The sequence below is a fragment of the Eschscholzia californica genome, unplaced genomic scaffold (assembly GCF_041429995.1).
Source record: "Eschscholzia californica isolate CP2 unplaced genomic scaffold, dmEscCali1.0.p SCAF_1, whole genome shotgun sequence".
Classification (NCBI taxonomy): domain Eukaryota; kingdom Viridiplantae; phylum Streptophyta; class Magnoliopsida; order Ranunculales; family Papaveraceae; genus Eschscholzia; species Eschscholzia californica.
In genome coordinates this window covers 46,052,036-46,066,460 of record NW_028238198.1, presented here as the reverse complement: position 1 = coordinate 46,066,460, position 14,425 = coordinate 46,052,036, and the positions used below count along the sequence as shown (strand labels likewise).

Genomic DNA, 14,425 nt, shown 5'->3' with positions numbered 1-14,425 from the left:
TGGAAAATTCTCCAAGTGATCTGGTAAAACAGGAGGTAGATTAATTAGTGAATAGTACGACTTGGTTGAGAAATTACCTTTTTTTGTAGGGCACCACATTAGACTATCTATTGCATCAATGTGAGGAATATATATATTGTTGATTGCATTTATACTCTCTTGATCAAAATGTTCACTAAGTAATTCTTGATTCCACTGATTTGTGTCTGTAACTAGTAGATCTGAGACCCTTTTAATATTATTTGGAAGAGTTCTGCTAATGTGAGGTCTCTTGTTTGGCATTTCAGGTAACCAGAGATCTTTGTCAATCTGCACATCCTTACCATTACCAATTTGCCAAATACTGTTTACCTTCAGCACCTCTTTGATTTGTAGAATGGATTTCCAGAAGTGAGAGTTGGGGTTTTTGCTTAGAACATCCCAAAAATTATCATTTATCAGGTATTTGGCGTTTAAAATTTGAACCCACATTGCATCTTTATTGGTAATAAGCCTCCATGCCATCTTTGCTAACATAACTTCGTTAACTTCTGCCAATTTTCTTATACCCAACCCACCATGTTTTTTGGATGAAGTTAGGATATCCCACCTAGTGAAATGTATTTTATAGTTTTCCACATCATGTCCCCACCAAAAACTTCTTTCTTCCCTCTCAAGATTAGTAATGGTTGCTTTAGGAACTCTATGAAAACCAAAAGCATAAGTACAATATGGACTTAGGACAGATTTAATGAGGATTGTCCTTCCTGCTTGTGATATTAGACCCTGTTTCCATCCTGCTAAGGTTTTCTTAAGCTTCTCTGTTAACCAAGAGTAATTCTCAATTTTAATCCCTGGTTTCAGGATGAGTGATCCCAAATATTTGCTTTGTCTGTCATTCTGGGAGCCTTTAAACTCATTATATATTGATCTTGAATTTCAGGAGGAATACCTGCACCAAAAAAATAGATTACTTGTCAAAGTTCACTGCTTGACCAGAAAAGCCCGGATACTCTTCCATTAGCATCAAAATGGCATTAAGATTGGAAGTGTTAGCCTCACCAAAAAGAATGAGATCGTCTGCAAATAGTAAGTGAGAGATAGAGGGACCGAGCTTATTCAATTTGTAACCATTGTAAAGTCAACAAGTCTCATAGTGAAATATAAATAGGGATAGAGACTGAGTAGTTAAAATAAAAAGGTAGGGTGACAATGGGCACCCTTGCCTAAGGCCACGAGAGGCAGAAAATGCCCCATGGAGACCCCCATTGATTTGCACATTAAAATTGGCCGAAGTAACACAACATAAAATGAGATCCAATATAGGTCCGGATAAGCCCATCACCTTAAGGACATTGGACAAAAAGGACCAATTTACACGATCATAGGCCTTAACCATGTCCATTTTAAGCGAGAAGCCTCCATTTTTGGCTTTAGATTTTTTCATAGAATGAATAAGCTCACTGGTCACCACTATATTATCTAGAATTTGGCGATTAGGGACAAAAGCGATAATATTATCCTCTAAAAAAGGCTGAATTCTATTAGCAACTAATTTGGTGATGAATTTGTAAATAGAGTTGCATAAGGAAATCCGTCTGAATTCCGAGGCCATACTCGGATTCCTAACTTTAGGGATTAAGGCTATAGTTGTAAAGTTAAGAGAAGTGTCAATAAAACCTGATTTGAATGCTTCCTGGATGAATCGAACAAGGTCCAATCCAATTGTCTCCCAATTGTGTTGGTTGAATATACAAGGGAGACCATCTAGACCTGGACTTTTAAGAGGACCCATCTCCATTACAACTTCCTTTATCTCTTCAGTAGAGGGAATTCTTGAGATGTAGCCCAGATCCTCAGTCTAAAGAACCTTGTAAGCATTTAATATCTCTATTGGGGGTGGAACGACCGGCTCCGCCGGAAACAAATTCTGAAAATATGACGTGATGTCCTTAGCAATTTTTATAGAATTAGTAGACATAACCCCTGATTGTAGTCGGAGCTGACATTTGATTCTTTTGTCGCCTATGAGAAATTGACGCGTGAAAAGCTTTTGTATTTCTATCTCCATTCTGGACCCACTTCGTTTTCGCCCTTTGTTCGAGTTTAGTTCTCTCTAATTCTTCTACATAAAGTATTTGTTCTTGAAAATTACTTTCCATTTGAAGAGATTCATCGGTAGGGTCTAAGGTTTGAATATGAAGAAGTCTGCTTCTGAGTGATTTTAGTTGATCTTTAATAATCCCAAAACTTCTACGACTCCATTTTTTGGTAAGCTTTTTAACTTGCATGATTTTGTCATAAAACTGTCCAGTTGTTTTGTCCCAATTCTGTTGAAAATTTTCTTTATATGTGGGGTGTTTTGTCCAGAATGATTCAAATCTCTCTATTTTGGAATGAATATTTGATTCCACCACCATCTTGAGTAAAATTAGGGCGTGATCACTCGAATATCTTGGTAAGTGGAATAAACCTGAGTCTGGATATTGAATTAACCAATCCACGTTACAAAGTGCTCGATCCAGTCTCTCTCTAGTAATATGGAATCTTGATTTGTTATTGGTCCAGGTATAAGTCGGTCCATGAAAATCGAGGTCCACAAGTGCTCCATTTTGAACAAAGTTTTGAAATTGCTCTAAAAAAAGGAATATGGGACGATCCTCCCAATTTTTCTGATCTTGCTCCCAGGGCGTTCATATCGCCAATACAACAGAAAGGACTGTTAATACTCGATATTTGTAATAATAAATTCTCCCAAAATGCGGCTCTATATTGCACCCTTGGCGGGCCATACGCACAGAATAAGTCCCACGATTGACTCATGAAAGGACCTAGGACATTAATATGAATAAGATTATTAGAAGAGTAAATAACATTTATATCTAAACAATTATTCCATAATAAAATAAGTCCCCCACCTCGACCCTATGAGGGGACATGATAATTCTTAGATAAACCTATACAATCATAATTAGGGATATTATTCATATTATTAAGTTTAGTTTCAGAAAGAAATACAATAAAGGCCTAGTGGCCGTAAGGAACTGATACAAAGTATTTTTTGTCGTAGCGTTTCCTAAACCACGACAATTCCAGGATAGGATACTCATTCTTTCATCGGCTTTACGGTAGCCGGAACCGATGTAGTGTTGACCTCGTCCACTGTGTGTCTCATAGACCGCTTCAGTTTACCCTTAGTACGAGTCTCCCCTTGAAGAGAACTCTCTAGTGTTGTCACATTAAATTGTTCTCGATCCACAATAGTTAAATCTCCATTAAATGAGTGACTAATAAGATCTGAACTTAATCTGCCTTGATTAAGAAATAACCTGGAACGTTTTACCTGTGTCAAATCGTCCAAAAAATACTTGACACAAGATCTAATCAATCCCGTTGCACTTACTTGTGGTCTAGAGGCAATAGCGGATAATTATTGGATTTACCAAAAAGCCAGAATTTGTAATTATTTTTATTTTCAATTGTGTCTTATTTTTCGAAGATTTTGCAAGTCTTTTGCCGAAATTCTTTTATTTAGAAATAGTTTTGTGTTAAGAAACCTCTCCTCCTTCAAAAAAAAGTAAAGAGGTTCTTTTACAAGTTATAGTCACTACAAAAAGATGGGTTATTTGTGACGGGCTTTTCCGACGGGGCCAATGATTTCGTGGCAAAAACCCATGATATTCCGACGGCTAGGGGAAAGTCGTCAAAAATATGCATATTTTCGACGAGGTATTTTATTTTCGTCGAAAGTAGTATGTATTCACTACGAATTCTTACCTAAAAACCGACGTAAATAAATAAGTTGCTATTTGCAATACAAAACTTGTTCCGACGACTCTCTTTGCCCTCGAAAAAATTTCTATCATGATTAACTGTTACACTTCTGCATTTCGATTTTGTAAATTGTAAATTGTAAATTGTGTCATGACAATTATTTGTGAGTAAACTTGATGATATATTTTTTTTTTATTTGCAGTTTATAAGAAATGGGTGATGAACAACATAAAAAAAAAAGGAAGATGAAAGGGATAGAATTTGTGGTTGAAGAAATTGAAGCCCAACGAGAAAATACTAATACAAGTTAATGCAGAGAACATACCAATAGGACAAAATGCTTTAGCATTGGTGCACTACATTTCCTTGCTCGCGAAAGACGGAAATAAGTTCTTACTCATGAAAGAATGAGACGAAATATGAGAAGAGATCGCTGACGCCATAGAAATTATAAAAGTAAATGTGTAATTTAGTTACATGTGTTTTTCTTTCTTTGTTTCTTACATCTAATAATTTTTCTTTTTTATTTAGGTTTTGTTTGAATTTCCTGAAAATTGCTATGGATTTTTAAGAGAGAGATTAAATTTGCGATGGAAAGATTACAAAAATGTTTTGAAAGCTACATATTACAAGAATGTAGAAGACAAAAACCGATGTCTGGAGTTTGTACCTGAAGGAGTTGTTGCAACTCAGTGGTTCTCTTTGCTTGAGTTTTGGGGACGTGATGAGTCAAAGGTAAAAAAAAATTATTTCCTTATACATTTCGGTAAAAGTTTGACTTGTTCTATAAAGTATTATTGTGTTTTTAATATAGGTACTTTCCGAAAGAAATACCAAAAATAGGGTTGTCGCGAAGTATCTTCACACTATGGGTTCTAAATGTTTAGTACGAGCTATATCGGAGGTAAAGTTTCATCTTTCACTTAACATAAGTTTGTTAAAATACTTTGACAAACTTAAATTATTGTTATGTTGTAATGTTATTACTTGCTAAGTATTTTTTTCATTTATTTTGATTTTTTGTGGGTTCAAATGGAAGAAGGAAGCATAATCAATAGTCGAACAAATATTTTTAAAGTCACTCGAACTCCTAATGGTGGTAAAGGGATTGTAAAGGAGGGCTTTGCAGAAAAAGTAGTAAGTTTCTTTTCATATTAACATTTGATATGTTTAATGTCCTATTATACGTATGAAAAATGTGGACACTAATCAACTTTATATTGTTTCGAAGAGACAAATGGATGAATTAACGACAAATAGAATTGCCCAGAGGACCCCAGAAGATTTTGACAACTCGCCAAGTCCGAATGACGTATTTGGCACGTCATGGGGCGTGAGCGAGGTGGCCGTATTTGGTGTGTTCCAATGGTAAAACCAAAAGACTTATGGGGTCGACAGTCATCTTCGAACGTCATTAAGGATTTAACGGAAAAAAACAAAACATTAACGACAGAAGTTGAGGCTATGAAAGTGAAGATGGATGAATTTGAGGCTGTGAAAGAGAGATGAGAGTATTTAAGAGATTCATGCAGTCACACAATGCAAGTTCATCATCGCAGGTATAATTTACTTATTTTTTTATAACGTGACTTAAACCTAGCCACTTTCTCTTAGGATAACGACATAGATTCATAGTCATATATATACAACACTTATAATGACTTCTCATCCATCATTGGACCATTATCAATAGTTCGAATAACTAAGCATCGAGGATCAGAACCCAAGTAGATTTACTCATTGAAGCTAATTGATGTACAACTAGAACAAATCTTAGTTTTGATGGATCATAACTTATTTCTTTAATTTCTTCCACAATCTTTTGAAATCTATCTGAATTGATAATAAGAACTCTTGGTTGGGGTACTAATAAAGTAGTGATATTGGATTAGTTATCTTCGTTAATGCTTGAATTTTGATTCTTCTAAGTTAATAAATCTTCACGATGTTCTAGAAATTTCTTATATTTTTAGATTAAGAAGAGAGCATAATGACGTTCCTTGTGATTTTGTAGGAATTTGTAACCATATCATTTGATTAATATGGGTCTTACTTGCAGAAGTTTACTCTTTTGTTATTACTGCCTAGGTTCAATTTTGAAAGTTGATTACATATCTCATTAATGCATCACTTTGTTAGTTTCAACTCATAAGACACTTACTAACTTCATTTTTATGTATGCATGAGAATGCAGTTACCATGATATCTCATATCGTTTGGGGTGTTAAATGGAATATCAATTGGACTTTTAAATCTTAGCCTCGGTTTTAACTCGGTCAGTTTTACTGTTTACATTAATTAGTGGCTTTGTTATTTTACGGTATACTTGTATGAAACCAACAGTATTGTTTGCATTATTGTCCTTTGGCTTCGTTAACGAAATATTCACTAGTTTTAATTTGTTATTCTTATGAATGTCTAGTTAGAATGTTTGATTTCTATATTGTCAGTAGGTTTATATTATTTTGTTAGCGGGTCTATAATGCTGCTGCTGCAGCAGCGGAAAATAGGAAAAATCAATTAAAAAAAAAAAGATAAACTATTTATGACGGAATAAGGACCGTTGGAAATACTCTGAGCACTATTTACGACGAATTTAGTAAAACAACCTGTCGGACATAGCCCCGGTATGGTTTAATTTGAATAGGTTTTTTCCGATGGGTTATCCAAGTGTGCCGTCGAAAATGAGGTTTTTTCCGACAATGCAAGCCGTCGGAAAAGGTATGCTTAGCCCTTATTTGCGACCACTTTACGACGGTCTGTGTTCGTCGGAATATTTTCCGACGGATTTTCCTGTATTTTCGACGGTTTTTGTCCGTCATAAATAGGCTTCATTTTTGTGGTGAGCCATCCTTGACAAAAACGCCTTCCTATAAATATGATCATAGAAAAACCTAAATGAGTCACATGGGATCTTATGACCACCGAGAAACTCTATTCATCTCTCCCCCAACCCTCCACTTGAGTCAGGCAACATATTACTTGAACGTGGAGTAAATAGAGAAAGAATGGTGAGAGCATATGCTCTAGTAAGACATAGCCGCATCATGTGTAGGGCTGGAGGAGGGACCAACTGGAGGGGTAAATAGAATTTTTGATGACCAAGTCGCTGATTTCGTCCCTCTCTTTCTCTTCTTAAATTTTTTATTCTAGTCAAAAGATGCTCGAAGAACTTAAATTGTGGTAACAATCTATTGATCCTTTATCCTCATTTCCAGTAAATTTTTGTACGATTCGAGGGAGAATATTTGGTATTATGAATTGTTTCTCAATTTTTTTTGAACTTTAATTACCTCTCGTACTTTATTCTTGATCGTATCTATCATACGTTTTCTAGTATGATGATTATAAATCGTTAAACGTACTATTGTTAATGATGTGTTCAAAATTCTTTTACTATTTTATTTTGGATTGTTGATCTTCACAAAGATCTTCCAAAACAAACTCGCTTCTTTAAACAATGTTTTTCCGTTCATATAGGTCTAATTGTTCATATTGTATCCTGACAGTTGATATTGGAAAATGAGACCTCATATTGCATTACTTTACGTCATTTTGCAATATGAACTTCAATTATTATTATCGGCAAAATAATGTACACATTGTATCGTTGTTGGAGACATAAATCGTGTGAAGCGGACTGATGAAGATATCGTACGTGTTTTGGAGAAGTCACATTGATGAGGAAGCTATGAAGTGAAGATTTGACATTCCAAAGAAGTGATTCATCTTCTAATATTTCTAATGAGGTTCATAATGTAATGTGGCGAGCCAAATGTTGGTCAACTTTTATCTATCAAGGAAGCATATTGATCAACATGAAATTGCCCGACCAGAACCCGTAGCCACAGGAGCAAGTCCTCGCCAAAGCAATCAGGGAAACCCCAGAGGGCTTTGCCACCTAAGCCTTGACATGGGAGGTCGCCATGAGTCTCCTAGGAAGTCTGCAGAAATTAACTCGATACCTTGAGCCCTGACATCAAGGAGCCACTTTACACAAGGCATTTGTAACTATGTTATTTGCTTTAGGTAAAATGTTGATCGATAAATTTTTGAATTGCCTAATCAGATCTTTTATTTTTTCTAAGTATTTCACAAGGTCGACTCCTTTGTTCTCATACTCCCAAAACTTGATTTCCAACAAGTTGGGAATCACTTATCAAGACGTGTACGATTTGTCACTTTTATTTGTAAGGCCAACTAAAGTCCTGCTATCAGTTCATACTCAATTTCGTTGTTTGTACGGGAAATTCGAACTGCGTAGTTTAGTAGGTGTGGCTTCCTTTACGGAAATGATCATAACTCATGCTCCTTTCAAAGCTTCTCTTAAAGCGTCGTCCATATCAACTACCATACCACCTTTCGGCTTAGCTCTGTCGTGCTAATAAATTGCGCATTCTAAGATGAAGTGTGGCAGTGCTTATGTTTTAATGACTCCTCTTAACACGAACTCGATATCAAACTCACTGAACTCCAATGGCCACTCAATGAGTTTTCCAGTTCGTAATACATTCTTCAAAGTTGATCCCGACGTAGGCCTGAAAATATGGCCACAGTTTGCCTTGTGTTGGAGCATCTCAAGTGCAAGACTCGAATTGAAAAACTTTAAGTGCCACTTAGAAATTTTTTAGTTTTTACCAAAACTCTCTGCAAAAATTGAATTGTTAAATAGATAAAGATACTACTTTGATTATCTATTAAATGTTGAGCTACATATAAAATAAATAAAAGACAAAATTAATAAAACTAATTTAACATGACCTTTAACCACCACCTTATATTTTCATTTTCCTTGCCCCACCATCATTCATTTCATCTCCCAAACCAATTTATATATAAATGAGGATTATCATACTCTCCACATTAAAATTCACTCTTTCTCTAACTTAATTTCTCTCTCTTAGATCATAAATACATATGTTGCTTAGATAGCTTCTTCATGGATAATTAATCAAGAGAAAATCATTGAAGGAGAATTTGGTGAAATGTATGAGATGGACAACAAACATAGTGGGTCAGTAGTAGGCAAAAGCAAGAGCTTTTGGGAAAGAAGTAATAGTACTAGTAGTTATAGTAGTAATAGTAGTAATAAACTAATAATCTTCTTAAGAATTCCAAATGATTGTTACGAAGGTTTTGTTATAAACCCTAATGGAAGGTATATATTAATGAAACCCATTGTCTACTAATCTACTTTCTTTTTACTTCGTTTTCAAGTGTATATTTAAGGGTTTTCTTTATAGTGTAAGTGAAGTGTCATTATAATGTTAAATATATTGGATATATGCGGGTTGTATAAGTGGTGGGGAACATAATATCCATATCGTCAATAAATAATGTTGTTTGGGCTTCAGGTCATTGTCTTGTTGGGCTATAGGCCCGGTTTTGTTAAGGTTTGAGTGGGCGGTTATCGAGCTTATCACATCTATGATGTATCAATGCCAAATATCAAGACGTACGTAGATCGTAGTCGTCTTTCAAAATATATATATATATATATATTCAACCTTTTTCACACCATTGGAGTTTGGGTTGTTCAGAGTGTTACCAGATCATTAAAAGAACCTTGATACTATTCAGATGTTCTTCTTTGCTGATGTCATTAATGCAGTTTTTTGTTGCCTATAGATACCTTGATACATACAATATGGTTTAGGACAGAAAAAGCATTACCTTGAGGTAGTATTTTCCTTTCTTGCATCCAACTATATTGATATTTTTGAACAATAAAGCTAGATCAACCCCCTTACACCTTTTCCTTGGCTCTCTCGGATCGTTTATACGTTTATTGTCGTACTCTAGTTTCGACATTGAAATACATGTTCCTATAAATTATGACAATAAAAGGTATGATGACCCATCAAGAATGGAGTTGATCTAGCACTATTACAATCGTTTGCTACATGAAGTAGACAAATTTATATACAAACTTTGTGTGCTAATTTGCAGTTATGTGAAAGGAAATTTTGCATTAGATCTACTTGGGTGTTTTCCTTGGGATTTTAATGATTGACTCAATAAAACATATATATTACAAGGGTTTATTAGTGAAACTCTTAAACCTCCATAAAAAAAAATCTATATTACATGTTGATTAACAATGTGGTATATGGTTCATGTGACGAACCATGTAAGCAAAACCAATATTGTCTCTGCTACTAACATTCAGACCTAAACTAGCGTTAAATAGACTATATTTTCTGGCGTGAGCTTTCACGAACCCACCCTAGCTAACAAACCCCTATAAAGATGAGTATATATAACAATGGTGTAAGTTAATTAAAAGGAGATCACTTCTAACGCATTTATGTATTATAGGTGACAGGAAGAAATGAAGCAAGGGAAATTTTATAGGGCCCCCTCATTTTTGTTAAAAGGCCCCCCCTCAATGATAATTTACCAAGTAAAATGGTTAATGGGGAGGCCTTTTAACAAAATTGGGGAGGCCTTATAAATCTTCCCATGAAGCAATAAGGTACATGATATGGATAAGACTATATAGAGCAAGAAGAGTAACAGAGTCCTCTCAAAAGATGGAGAAAGATATTAGGATAAATTATATGTTCATTAGAATTGTTAAATAGATAACGGTGGAATTATACTGCACTCACACGACTGCCTGCATCTTCTACTACTTGGCTACTACCCTACAAAAATTGAACAGTTCTAAAAACAATAAATAGGTAACAAAAAGGGCCTGAAAACATGAACTAGTAAACGGGGGATACCCAAACTTCATTACAAACCAAACTGGTGAAGCATTATAGCGTTTTGAGCGTGCATACGATTTTCAGCCTGTGGGAAGACGATTGAGTTGGGAGCTTCAATCACTCCATCTGTTACCTCCACACCTCTTTCTGCTGGTAGACAGTGCATAAAATATGCTTGTGATCCTGCTAACTTCATTAGCTCCTCGTTTACCTGCAATAATTTATTCACAGAATAAGGCAGTGGGGAATACACTAGTTTCAAGTAAACAGGTGACACAAGAGTTCAGGGTATTTCAATCAAGTGATCGCCTATGTTTAAAGAGCGGTTAATAGAATAAGGTTAGAAAGATAACGGGTTTGATGTAACAAACATTTACTAAAATTCGATAACTTCGATATCCGCCTAAATATGATGTTAATGTTATGTGATTAAGTTAGAGAACATATTGTCAGTGGGAGGGGAGAAGCCGCAAGACTGGTGATACAACGTTGTAAGTACATATCAAGATTCAGAGAGAGAATCTTTAACCTAATTATGCTACTGGATAAGAACAGGATAAGGGCAATTTAATCAAGATATACCTGGAACCCCTCAAATACTTTCCGGCGGTATTCAGCTTCCCCTTTTTGACCCATACTTGCCCATACGTCTGAGTACACAACATCTGCTCCTTTAACAGCTTCTTTGGGATCATTTGTTATCTCAATTTTGCTCATTCCAGCATTTCGTGCCTTAAGAACAGTTTTCTCATCTGGTTCAAATCCTTTGGGACAGACACAAACAAAATGGAATGGAACCACTGATGCTAACAAGAGCCAAGAGTGCACAATATTGTTTCCATCTCCTACATAGACTACCTGGAATAGTCATCAACAGAAATCACTATAATCATAAATAAGAATTGAGGCAGAAGAAATGGAATACGTAGTTTTCTATCTGGCAGGAATATTAAAGTATTAAACAACAAAAGAAATATTGATAAACCTTTGTTCCTTCGAGCCGACCAATGTGTTCAACAATAGTGAGGGCATCAGCCATAATTTGGACAGGGTGATTATAATCTGTCAAGCCGTTGATGACTGGCACAGTAGCGTATTTTGCTAAATCGATCATATCCTGCAATGCTAATAGAAGAATATTCAAACAGAACGAGATTCACAAGTACGCAATAAATAGCACAGGTGACAGCTACAACATTGATCTAAAACCTAATACACTTCTGATTTTATCTAGATGTCTTGTTCAGGTCAAGCGCGAGTTCTTTTCCACGGGCTCTAAATAACTTCGTAAAATCAGGTTGCTACCAGATAAACGAGCCCACAGGAATAAGGTTTTAGTTAGTGAGAATAACAGCTAGTAAGCTAAGGCAATTCTCATAATTGATGTATGACTTATGATCGACCTTTTCGAAATGATCAACATGACAGCATGTAACATTTGCAGGCATATTAACAAAAACTCACCATCATACCTGATGAGCAAAGACACGAGCCATAATGATGTCGTTATAGCCAGATAGAACACGAGCAACATCCCGTGTTTCCTCCCTTTTACCCATCTGGATATCATCTGGTCCTAAATATATGGCATGGCCACCCAGCAAGAAGAATCCAGTCTCAAATGAAACCCGAGTTCTCATTGATGGCTTAGCAAAGATCATTGCCATGGTTTTCCCTTTAAATGGGAGGAATGTCCTGTCTCCCGATTTAAGCAGTGCCTTAACCTCAGCCGCCCGATCTAGGATCTTGAATATGGTTGCTTTATCAAAATCACTAATGTGAATGAAATCCTTCAAGCCAGACTTCGCTGAAACATAAAAGCAAGTAAGTTTCTGATTTACAGGTCGTTTCCTTGACTCATAGCATCCAACATTTTCAAAGCATGAAAGAGCTTAATAGACATTTAGTCCTACATCACTTGGGAAGATCTTTCAGTTATAACAAAACACCTTGGATTCACCCATTTAGTTGAGACTTTTTAAGTTTTAATCAGAATCTTAATATCTAGGGTTTATCATCAGATGACCAAAATTTATAATCAAACAACATCGTTTTGAGTTCAATTCTTTAAAGAAGCAACAAAAAATTACGAAATAAAAACATAAACCTAATTTAGTGTCATGAAGAGAACCATAATTACAAATATAGAGATGAAGATAGTAAAAGCTGACCTTTTTCACTAGAGGAAGCTAAAACTGACGGGGAAGAAGCAGAAGCGGAGGTCTGTAAGGAAATCCGACGATTAATGGTGGAAGACCTGACCGGATAAGACAAGGTTGCTGGAATCCGAATGGATTGAGGTAAAATTCGAGCATGAAAAGATGATGAAACGGATGAGAGTGAAGAAGAAGAAGAAGGAGATGAATCAGATCGGAGAGAACAACTGCAAGAGATTGCCGCCATTGTTGGTAGTCAGAAGAACTAACTGAGAAACCTGCAAAATGAAAGGGGAATGAATACCTAGTGGGTGGACTTTGGAGTTTGAAGGGGTTTAACGAACCATAAACTATGTAATTTCTCTTTATCTCACCACCTCTCAAATCCTCCATTCCAATTACCAAACCATTGAATCAATTACCATTCCAATTATTCAGAATTATTTTAGAGAGAGAGAGATGGAAATGAACAGGAAAGTTCCATTCCAATTACCAAACCATTGAATCAATCAATCTAGAATAAGCTTTTACTCACACAAAACAGAGAACCCATAATAATCAATTCAACATATCTATTTCATTTTGAAGAAATCAAAGTAGAAAATAAAAAGACGATCATCAACTTATTCCCCAAATCAAATTATTTCTGACCTAGAAATTGATTTTCAAAGAGTTCAAGTAATCCAAAGGTAAGATCTATTATTACCTTTGGATTAGCTCAAGCCCTAGGTTCGATTCCCTCTCTCGAAGAGTGAAGTCTTTGAAGAGTTCGGTTTCCCTCTCTCGGAAAGTAGGCGTTCACGGTTCTTTCTCTCTCTACTTCTCTACAGGTTGGTAATTTATAAAAGGCCAGCGCTTTGGGGAAAGCTAAATAGTTTCGGGGTGTGAAATTTTAAAGGGAATATGTAGAATTTTAGAAATTTTTCGGGAAAATAAAAAAAAACACTCCACCTCACCTCACTCTATCTCCACCTCACCTCATTCTCTCTCCACCTCACCTCTTTGTCTTCTCCGATTAGGTCTTTCTATTTTCGGGTCACAGAAAAGATAATTACCAAAATACCCTTTTGGGGTATTTTGACAAGTCCCTTTAGTGTAGCCGACCAGAACAGCCCACCATGGGCTTTCTATGGCCGGCCCACTTACTCTGGTCGGCCATCACATGGCCGGCCTTATGAGCCTTCCCTGGGGCACTCCTTTTAAGGCCCGGTTCTTTCTATCTTGATATGAATCTCCATTCGAACCCTTTCGGCCTTTCCAGTTGGATCCCATCCATCTTTAGCCTGTTCCCGTCTAGTCAAGTCTCTCCGATCAAGCTACCACTCTTATGTGTAACCCGTTGTAGGATCCGGTCTATGTTAGCCGCGAATCAACTCCTTGATCCGACGATCGTAGTTGGCTTTTAGCAAAGCATTACGACCCCTAATTGGACCAGACTGGATGATCTTTACGTGTGGTCATCGTTATCCTAACTGACAAATTGATTGCATTGCCACCTTGGTCGAAGGACACTCCTTCGGAAGGACATCTCCTTCAGACCGAACGGATATATCCTTCAGTCTCCCACTTGTACTTAGAACAAGTGCAATGCTCGATTTCCATGTCTCTTAGTATCTCATCTGATACGTCATATCCTTTAGACTATCTTGATCTTGAGAACAACTGGCAATACAAATGATTAACCCTTAATCCATTTGAGTGTGGCCACACATTTTCCAGTTGCTTCTCCTCAAGTGGCCCGGAGATACTTTATCCTAACTTAATAGGAGGACATCATCCAGTCTTGTACTCCCACTTAACTTCATG

The 14,425-nt window shown here is 36.3% G+C and overlaps 1 protein-coding gene across 2 annotated transcripts; it reads right to left on the bottom strand.

The window, feature by feature from the left end:
• Positions 1-10,287: 10,287 nt before the first annotated feature.
• Positions 10,288-13,466, bottom strand: LOC147567160 (ornithine carbamoyltransferase, chloroplastic-like). 2 transcript variants are annotated; one of them, XM_086653783.1, is made up of 6 exons: positions 13,326-13,466; positions 12,635-12,897; positions 11,936-12,270; positions 11,449-11,580; positions 11,046-11,321; positions 10,288-10,674 (listed from the first exon to the last, which is right to left on the bottom strand). In XM_086653783.1, exons 2-6 carry the CDS (start codon positions 12,864-12,866, stop codon positions 10,492-10,494), a joined length of 1,158 nt encoding a protein of 385 aa, XP_086509909.1. In that variant the 5' UTR covers positions 12,867-12,897; positions 13,326-13,466; the 3' UTR covers positions 10,288-10,491. The 2 variants fall into 2 exon arrangements, with proteins under 2 accessions (XP_086509909.1, XP_086509910.1); XM_086653784.1 differs by lacking the exon at positions 13,326-13,466 and having other exon boundaries at positions 12,635-13,005.
• Between the last annotated feature and the right edge of the window lie 959 nt (positions 13,467-14,425).